Consider the following 10,501-nt stretch of genomic DNA (forward strand, 5'->3'; position numbering starts at 1 on the left):
TGTGTAACGCATCATATACCGTGTACACAGCACCATGAAAGTGTGTGCCGTATAATACAGAGTATGTGTAAAGGAGCATCGCCTGTGCACGTACTGCAGCGTTACTTTGAACTGAAACGTGGCATGGCCGTTATATGTAGAACAGCATTTCTTGTGTATATGTAGTGGGTTCCCACGGAGACTGGAGACGTAGCTTAGAGGCAACACGGTTTATTTAAATCTTATAACAGAAGCCCCTTTTACTCCCACTACTTGGGGAGGTATGGCCTCCGGGCTAACGTGCCCTATCACTGGGGCTACGGGCTCTGAGTCCTCCGACTAAGGGTGACCTAGGGGAGGCTATGCTGACCCGACCCAGCCAAGGTGCGGGTCTCGACCACTGGTCCGTGCTCGGCCCCGGCCCATAAAAGGACGTCGGGTCCCGGGGTCCCGGGGTCCCAGAGTCCTAGCCTAGCCGGTCTTCAGTCTTCGTCTTCGGAGCACTGCCTCGGGCCGTCCTGGGGTCCGTCTTTTATACCCACCTCAGGGACTCTCCACCCTCGGTACCGCCCCCTTTCTGGAACCTTCCAGGTGGACCTGGAATAACCCCCCAACCCCTCACCTGGGGTCGGGGGGGGGGAACTCGGCCTCTCAACGGTCCCGGTTCTCACAGGGTGGTGTGTGCTTTGCATTTCCGACGCTTCATATACAGCAAGAAATACTCTACATAGAGAGAGCATGGCATCTGTGTGTGTGTACTGCATGACACACGGTGTACGGTGTGTAATGCACAGTGATGGGCTGCTGCTGCACCTGTTGACGTTGATGTCGGGGCAGGCAGAGTTTTCGCTCCAGATCCCGGTGGCGTTGCTCCGGAGGAACGTGCAGAAGAAGGCGTTGGCCAGGAGGCAGGTGGCCTGCTCCTGAGACATCGTCAGCATCAAGCCGGTGTCCCGGCGGAGCAGCGGCAGGGGCTGGGGACACGTGCGGTGCACAGGGCGCAGCGACGTCACACGCGGCAACGGGTGGCACGGGGTTGCAGAGGAGCAACGGCGCAATGGTAACACCGATGCAGAGCACTGAGCCTGCAGCACTGGGGTGCTGGGGTCTGGATCAAGGAGTTCTGAAATGCACGGAAACCAGATGATTGTTGTACACGTGAGGTTAATGCTGCAGCCCTGCAATTACTTGCTCATGCAACTGCTTGTGAAAGAACCTCCACTAGAGGGAGGTCTAGAGTGCTGATCCGGTGGGTATGTTTTGGCCAACTTTTCCACACTGACCATTCGTCTTGAAAGAGGTGGGAGTACTCGCCATTTAGCCCACTGCACGCGACCCACCGATGGACTGTGGGTGGACAAAAACAGGGAATTGTAAGAATCCTGGTCAATGTTTTCAAGGCCAGGCTGGGAGATCGAACCGCGACATTTGAAGTCAATCGTGATGACCATCCCACAGTCATGGCAGCAGCCCTTTTGCAGAAATCAAATAAAATATTGGAGAGGGCTTCACACAAGAAACAAGAAGATTTAGTGGTTTGGACGTGGCTCTCCAATGAGTACAGAGAGGGTGCCACAAGTAGCGGTCCATACTCGGGCGCAAGGAAATAGAAGCAAAGACAAAGAATGAGATAGATCTCATTCAATGGCAGTGGTGCACCAAGCACGACCCCTTTGCTGAGCGCTGCAGCAGCAGCCGCCCCCCATCCACGGACCCCTCCCCCCACCCTCCACTTCTCACCCTGACGCCACACAACCCGTGGGTAGGCGATGCCCTCTGGTGGACAAGGCGCGGTACAGGCGGCAGCACGAGACGCCAGCAGAGTTGCGCTGCCAGGGTTACTCACCCGAACACTTCCGTACACTTACACACACACACCTGGACACACTTACACACACCTACACACACACCTCTACACACTTACGCACCTACACACACACCTCTATACACTTACACCTACACATACACCTCTACACACTTATACACACCTCTATACACTTACACACACATCTATATACACTTACACACACACCTCTATACACTTACACACACACCTATATACACTTACACATACACCTCTATACACCTACACACACCTACATACACCTCTATACACTTACACACACACACCTATATACACTTACACACACACCTCTATACACTTACACATACACACACACCTCTACACACCTACATACACACCTCTATACACTTACACACACATACACACACCTATATACACTTACACACACCTCTACACACCTACACACACCTACACTTACACACACCACACACACCACTCACACCACACACACCACACACCCCACTCACACCACACACCCCACTCATACCACACACACCACTCACACCACACACACCACAAACACCACACACACCACACACACCACACACACCACTCACACCACACACCCACTCACACCATACACACCACACACACCACACACACCACACACACCACTCACACCACTCACACCACACACCACAAACATCACACACACCACACACACCACACACACCACACACACCACTCACACCACACACACCACAAACACCACACACACCACTCACACCACACACAGCACACACACCACACACACCACACGGTTCCCCGGAAAGACGGTGCCACTGGGACCGCAGCCGGGGAAGGAGACTGAGCAGCAGATGCCAGGACTGGACTGGACAATGACTGCTGCCAACAGACTAACTCTGTTCAGAGATAGGATCAATCCAATGTATTATGTAATACTTATCATTGTTGTTTTTATTATAAACGTCATAACATAAACTTATGAGGAAACAATGTAACTTTGCATTGCTTGTGAGTGCTGCCTGGGTTTGTTAAATGTGCCTTGGCTCGTGTGCAGTGTCCCGGCTGTGTGTGCGGCGGTACAATGACAACTATGTCATGAGAGAAGTTTCAGGCAATGGCCCTTCTTCAGAACGTGTACAGGCAGTGGTGGGAAAAGATAATCAGGCGATTCGTCTGACACATCCGCCCCCTGACTGCCCCACTGCCCCTCTGCCAAGCTGCTCCGCTGTCCTGCTGCCCCAATGCCCTCTGCCCCACTGCCCCTCTGCCCCACTGCCTCAATGCCCCTATGCTCCGCTGCTCCACTGCGCTGGTTCTACTCTGCCCTAATGCCCCGCTGTTCCATTGCCCCACTTTCCCACTGCCATCACATCCATCATGAAGCAGCGAGACGTCCACACCACCTCATTAAATATTACCCTGATGTGCACGCAGAGAGAGAGAGACCCTCGTTAAACATTAAATACTGGAGGGGGCTGCTGTGATGCAATGGCTCGTAAAATTCACTGGCAATAGAGAGATTGCTGGTTCCAACTTCTGGCACAGCAGTTGAAACAAATGGTCGAGTACTAATAGGGGTTTTCCCCTTTTTTCTGGCAACAACACTGACACCTTTTGCAAGGCATCATGCTTACATTAACCACAATACTTGCAGTCAAATGTTGCCAGAAAAAAGGGGAAAACCCCTATTAGTATATTTTGGTACTGGCAAAGGAGGTCCCAAAGTGGTTGAGTATCATAAGTTCCCCTGCCTCTGTCCGCCAAACAGTACAACTGGGTACACCAAAATCGAGTGGCAAGTTGGGTGGGTAGGTGCTGGATGAATGAGTGCATCGGTGTGTGGGTAATTGGATGAGTTGGTACCTGGGTAAGTGGATGGTAGGTGGTTGAATGGGTGGATGGGTAATTGAATGAGTGGGTCAGTGTGTGAATGAAAACGGGGCTGGGTGTGTGGTAGGTGGATGGATGAGTGGGTAATTCAGTGTGTAGATTGGTGGATGTGTGAATGTGTTAATGAGTAAGTGGGTGGTTGGTGAATGATTAGGTGGGTGGATGAGTGAGTGGGCGGGTCAGTGAGTTAGTTTAAATGAATGAGTGGTTGAATGAGTAATTCAATGAATAGGGAGGTGGATACATGATTTCGTGCTTGGGTGGGTCAGTGGGTAATTGAGCGAGTTGGGAATGAGAACGTGGGTGAGTGGAATTTTTAATGAGCGATTGGGTGAATGGGTGAGTTCTGGAGTCTGTGTGTGAGTGTATAATTGAGTGGTTGGATGGGTGAGTGGGTTAATGAGTGGCTGAATGAGTGGTGGGTGAGTGGGGAGGTGATTGGGTGGGTGAGTGGGTTCGTGGATGGGTGGGTGAGCGGATGGGTGGGTTAGTAAATGGGCAAGTGGGTGCGTGGGTGGGTCAGCGAGTGGGTGAGTTAGTAGGTGGGTGGGTAAGATAGTAGGTGGGTGAGTGGGTGGCTGAGCGAGTGAATGAGTCGGTGAATCATTGAATGAGTGGGTAAGTAGGTGACTGAGTGAGTACTTGAGTGGGTGAGTGAGTGGGTGAGTGAGTGGGTGAGTGGGTGGGTGAGTCGTTGAGTGAGTGGTTGAGTGGGTAATTTAGTGAGTGGGTGAATATGTGCGTGGGTAATTGCGTATTTGAATGATTGAGTGATTGGGCGGGTGGGTCTGAGGACCAGACACGGTTGTGACCACTCCGTCCCCTTCGAGCGCCTTGCTGACCTTCATCGGGGCTCACTACCAACACGAGCTGCCCTAGATATGTATATGAAAATCAAAATCTGAATATGTAATCATACTGGAGGAATCTGATGAGCTATAAAGCTTTTTTCAGAGATGTCCAGTAGGGGCGGGTTTGAACGTTACAGCAACAAACAATCCAAAAAATACGATCGGAGTGCAAGGTATAGGAAAAGTAAACAATTTTTGTTATCTTATCAGGCAAAATCCAATGAGGTATTAGCTTATATTTCAGAAACCACTTGACCACAAATGATAACTCATGTCTGGGGGCAGCTGTTGAAGGCAGCCTGAGATGAACATGATGTATGCTGAACTTCTTTCGCACCGTACATAGCCAACCGTGCTAATCCGAAGTGCCGGGGAAGGACAACAACAGTATTGGGTTAGGGACAGGGCTATAGGCTCAGGGCTATAGGATGTAGGGGCACTGCAGGTTCTCCACAAGGCACGTGATGCCCTCTAGTGGACGAACGCACAACTACAGCTGCTGCTGCTGCAACGCAAGGAACAAGACAACCGGCTGTACAGCCTCCACATCGCCACTTCTCCACGCACACAACGCGAGTGGTGCTTCTCAGCCGCACAACCTTCTCAGAGTGCATCTCATGATGTCTCAACTGCGTTATGGAGATCGCGTGACGTGAGGGTTGTTCTGCCTTTGTCGTGAGGGTTGTGAGTTGACGCCGAGGAGGGGGGAGGAGGCGCCTCGGCTCCCCATGTGGAGAGACGTCACCCACTAATTATTATGAATGGGGGGGGGTGTCCATGTGGAGGACGTCACCTGCTCATGAATATTAATGAGGGGGGCTGGTGGATGTGGAGGGACGTCACGAGCGTTAAGGACAGACATTCCTGGGTGATGAGAGTAGATCTATGGGCCTGCTTCAGCACAGGACCGTGTAGCGCAGTGGCAGGAGCCTGGCGCTGCTGCTGCTGCTGCCACTGCGGTGCACGGCGGAGACGCGGCGCCCTCTCGTGGGCGAGTCTCTGGGGCTGCAGATTATTGGGTGAAGCTGCGTTGGCAGCGACGCACGAACGCAATTCAAGACGACAAACTCAACACATTGGCCAATAACCCTGTGGCCTGAAAGAACCTCGACAGGCGGGAAAGTCGGGCCATGGGACTTGTGTCCAGCCCAGCGGCTCTCCTCGTCACCAGCGGGGGGACGACCTCGCGAGGAGCCGCCTCGTCCCGCGACCTCTGCCGCTGGTGGTGGTGGTGGAGGTGGTGGTGGAGGTGGTGGAGGTGGTGGTGGAGGTGGTGGTGGTGGAGGTGGTGGTGGTGGTGGTGGTGGTGGTGGTGGTGGAGGTGGTGGTGGTGGTGGAGGTGGTGGTGGAGGTGGTGGTGGTGATGGAGGTGGTGGTGGTGGTGGAGGTGGTGGTGGAGGTGGTGGTGGTGGTGGTGGTGGAGGTGGTGGTGGTGGAGGTGGTGGTGGAGGTGGTGGAGGTGGTGGTGGTGGTGGTGGAGGTGGTGATGGTGGTGGCGGAGGTGGCGGTGGAGGCGGTGGAGGCGGTGGTGGTGGAGGTGGTGGTGGTGGAGGTGGTGGAGGTGGTGGAGGTGGTGGAGGTGGTAGTGGTGGTGGAGGTGGTGGTGGTGGTGGTGATGGAGGTGGTGATGGTGGAGGTGGTGGTGGTGGAGGTGGTGGTGGAGGTGGTGGAGGTGGTGGTGGTGGAGGTGGTGGTGGTGGTGGCGGAGGTGGCGGTGGTGGTGGCGGAGGTGGCGGTGGAGGTGGTGGTGGTGGAGGTGGTGGAGGTGGTGGTGGTGGAGGTGGTGGTGGAGGTGGTGATGGAGGTGGTGGTGGTGGTGGTGGAGGTGGTGGTGGTGGTGGAGGTGGTGGTGGAGGTGGTGGTGGAGGTGGTGGAGGTGGTGGTGGAGGTGGAGGTGGTCGTGGTGGTGGTGGAGGTGGTGGTGGTGGTGGTGGTGGTGGTGGAGGTGGTGGTGGTGGAGGTGGTGGTGGAGGTGGTGGAGGTGGTGGTGGCCGGATCGAGGGGGCTAAACGGGCGCGGCACGGGCTAGAGAAGAGATGGAGTGATGTGGTACAGGAGGACGTGGAGCTGAGTGGACTTGCCGATGACTGGTACCAGCGGTGTCAAGATCGGCCTCAGTGGAGGAGGCTTGTGAAGGACGCTACTGGGCAGTTGGAGGCAGTCGCCCTCCAACAACAACGGAGGGCGGAGGAGCGACGCTCACAACAACGAGCGGAGCGCCGGGTGACTAAAGCACAGCAAGTTGGTACAGTAGGGGGCACAGGTGGTGCATCAGCCAGTCATCTCGGTCATCTCGGTCAGTCGACCCGTGGCACCTGGGTCTGCCCCGTGACCTCCTGCCAGCGGGCGTTCGACACTTCACGTGGCCTCAAGGTGCACTTGGCCTGGCACAAGCGTCGTGGTGACGTCACCGCCACTTAGTGGCGAATGGCGGTTGTTGTTGTATAGGTGCGTGTGTGTAGGTGTGTTAGTGTATAGAGGTGTGTGTGTGTAGGTGTGTGTAAGTGTATAGAGGTGTGTGTGTAGGTGTGTGTAAGTGTATAGAGGTGTGTGTGTAGGTGTAAGTGTATAGAGGTGTATGTGTAGGTGTGTAAGTGTGTATAGGTGTGTGTGTGTAAGTGTACGGAGGTGTTCGGGTGAGTAACCATGGCAGCGCAACGCTGCTGGCGTCTCGTGCTGCCGCCTGTACCGCGCCTTGTCCACCAGAGGGCATCGCCTACCCACGGGTTGTGTGGCGTCAGGGTGAGAAGTGGAGGGTGGGGGGAGGGGTCAGGGGATGGGGGGGAGCGACTCCTGCTGCAGCGCTCAGCAAGGGGTCGTGCTTGGTGCACCACTGCCAATTCTTTATTGCATCGATCTATCTCATTCTTTGTCTCTGCTTCTATTTCCTTGCGCCCGAGTATGCACCGCTACTTGTGGTACCCTCTCTGTACTCATTGGAGAGCCACGTCCAAACCACTAAATCTTCTAGTTTCTTGTGTGAAGCCCTCTCCAATATTTTATTTGATTTCTGCAAAAGGGCTGCTGCCATGACTGTGGAATGGTTGTCACGACTGACTTAAAATGTCGCGGTTCGATCTCCCAGCCTGGCCTTGAAAACAATGACCAGGATTGTTACAATTCCCTGTTTTTGTCCACCCACAGTCCATCGGTGGGTCGCGTGCAGTGGGCTAAATGGCGAGTGCTCCCACCTCTTTCAAGACTAATGGTCAGTGTGGAAAAGTTGGCCAAAACATACCCACCGGATCAGCACTCTAGACCTCCCTCTAGTGGATGTTCTTTCACAAGCAGTTGCATGAGCAAGTAATTGCAGGGCTGCAGCATTAACCTCACGTGTACAACAATCATCTGGTTTCCGTGCATTTCAGAACTCCTTGATCCAGACCCCAGCATCCCAGTGCTGCAGGCTCAGTGCTCTGCATCAGTGTTACCATTGCGCCGTTGCTCCTCTGCAACCCCGTGCCACCCGTTGACGCGTGTGACGTCGCTGCGCCCTGTGCACCGCACGTGTCCCCAGCCCCTGCCGCTGCTCCGCCGGGACACCGGCTTGATGCTGACGATGTCTCAGGAGCAGGCCACCTGCCTCCTGGCCAACGCCTTCTTCTGCACGTTCCCCCGGAGCAACGCCACCGGGACCCGGAGCGAGGACTCTGCCTGCCCCGACATCAACGTCAACAGGTGCAGCAGCAGCAGCAGCCCATCACTGTGCATTACACACCGTACACCGTGTGGCATGCAGTACACACACACAGATGCCATGCTCTCTCTATGTAGAGTATTTCTTGCTGTATATGTAGCGTCGGAAATGCAAAGCACACACCATTCTGTGAGAACCGGGACCGTTGAGAGGCCGAGTTCCCCCCCCCGACCCCAGGTGAGGGGTTGGGGGGTTATTCCAGAGCCACCTGGAAGGTTCCAGAAAGGGGGAGGTATCGGGGGTGGAGAGTCCCCGAGGTGGGTATAAAAGACGGACCCCAGGACGGCCCGAGGTAGTGCTCTGAAGACGAAGACTGAAGACCAGCTAGGCTGGGACCCTGGGACCCCGGGACCCGACGTCCTTTTATGGGCCGGGGCCGAGCACGGACCAGTGGTCGAGACTCGCACCTTGACTGGGTCGGGTCAGCATAGCCTCCCTTAGGCCACCCTTAGTCGGAGGACTCAGAGCCCGTAGCCCCAGTGATAGGGCACGTTAGCCCGGAGGCCATACCTCCCCAAGTAGTGGGAGTAAAAGGGGCTTCTGTTATAAGATTTAAATAAACCGTGTTGCCTCTAAGCTACGTCTCCAGTCTCCGTGGGAACCCACTACATATACACAAGAAATGCTGTTCTACACATAACGGCCATGCCACGTTTCAGTTCAAAGTAACGCTGCAGTACGTGCACAGGCGATGCTCCTTTACACATACTCTGTATTATACGGCACACACTTTCATGGTGCTGTGTACACGGTATATGATGCGTTACACATAGGCCATGCTGTATTATAAACTCCGTGCAAAGTATCAGTTTATACGTAGCCAATGCCACTGTACATAGACAAAGATCCCCCTCATAGCCTTAACAGATTTTTGAGGCAAGTGGTGTTAGTGAGGACCTAATGAGGACTGGCACAGTACACAGGGGAGTGGGTAGCCAACACCACGCATTTGTCTCCCTCGTGGTGATGTGTACACACTGCATCAGGTACTCATTTGAGGCTGAGTCGACCAATGGGAGGCCCAGGACCGGTTCAGATATTTCCCACTGTTATACCGGTAGGAACAACAGGTTCCACACTGCCCACCAGGGATTGTCTGTCGTGCATATGGGGAGGGGAGGGTGGGGGTGGGAGGGGTGGGGCTGGGTGGGGAGGGGGGGGTGGGGCTGGGTGGGGAGGGGAGGGTGGGGAGGGGCTGGGGGAGGAGGGGATGGTGGGGAGGGGCTGGGTGGGGAGGGTGGGGCTGGGTGGGGAGGGGCTGGTCACCCCGTGGTGCCCTTATAAAACTCAACGTTTAACCTACACACTACACTATACACGACACTATACACGACACGATACACTACACTTATACAAGTGTAGTGAGTTCTCAGGGAGACAGACGACGTAGTTGAGGCACACTCTTTTATTTAACCAAAAGGCGGTAACAATACTTGAAGGGGTAACGGCCCCTTCACCCGTACTCAAAGGGAAACACCCCTAGCACTATCCCCTGACTGTCCTATTCCCAGTCCTCCGCTATGAGTGCTAGGGGAGGCTATCTGATCCGGCCCTGGTCAAGCATGGATCCCAGCACCCAGCTAACCAGGCCGTGCTCTTACAAGAGCAGCGGTCCTGGAGCTCTTGGGGCCGCGCCACTGGCTTGCCCTGCTCATCCCTGACAAGGACAGCGAGCCAGGGGAGTTCCAGGGCCTATTCTGCCGGTCTTCAGTCTTCCCTGGTAAGCTTCTCACACACTGGCTGTTTTTGTCCGCCTTTCTCCCCGTAACAACCCCTACATTTGTATTTAGTGTTGAAAAACTGGCAGGATTTTACGTACTTTGTGCTTATATGCTCAGTTATTTTGTGACTTGCTTACATTTTTACACGTTGCACTCATTTTATTTTGTTTGTTGTTGTAACTTGCTGACCCTGTGCCTCGACTGCATGTCTGTGAAAGAAGAGCTTCATAGCTTATCGGATTCCTCTTCATCCAGTCTAAATCATTTATTCTGATTTTGGAAACCAATGCAGGATAAAACGGGGGGGGGTAGAACACATTGGTTTCTGGGTGAGGACAAATAATGAAGCAGCCATATCTTTGCTATGTAGCCTTTCATCCAGTGTGATATCGCAAGACTAATGCCCATTTTGTAACCAGACCCACGATGGGCAAAGGTATGCTGCGTTACTGCAGCATCGTTATTAACCTGGTTAATCTATCTCCGCACGATGGTGGGGGGGGGGGGGGTGCAATCTCTGCTGTAGCAGGAA

General features: G+C 54.3%; 1 protein-coding gene across 1 annotated transcript; it reads left to right on the plus strand.

Annotated features, from left to right (window-relative positions):
• The first annotated feature begins 5,171 nt into the window (after window positions 1-5,171).
• LOC144942519 (uncharacterized) lies at window positions 5,172-10,019 on the plus strand. Its single transcript, XM_078869378.1, has 4 exons — window positions 5,172-5,198; window positions 6,607-6,924; window positions 8,069-8,229; window positions 9,760-10,019. Exons 1-4 carry the CDS (start codon window positions 5,172-5,174, stop codon window positions 9,770-9,772), a joined length of 519 nt encoding a protein of 172 aa, XP_078725504.1. The 3' UTR covers window positions 9,773-10,019.
• Window positions 10,020-10,501: the final 482 nt, after the last annotated feature.

This window comes from Lampetra fluviatilis, chromosome 27 (assembly GCF_964198595.1).
Source record: "Lampetra fluviatilis chromosome 27, kcLamFluv1.1, whole genome shotgun sequence".
NCBI classification, from domain to species: domain Eukaryota; kingdom Metazoa; phylum Chordata; class Hyperoartia; order Petromyzontiformes; family Petromyzontidae; genus Lampetra; species Lampetra fluviatilis.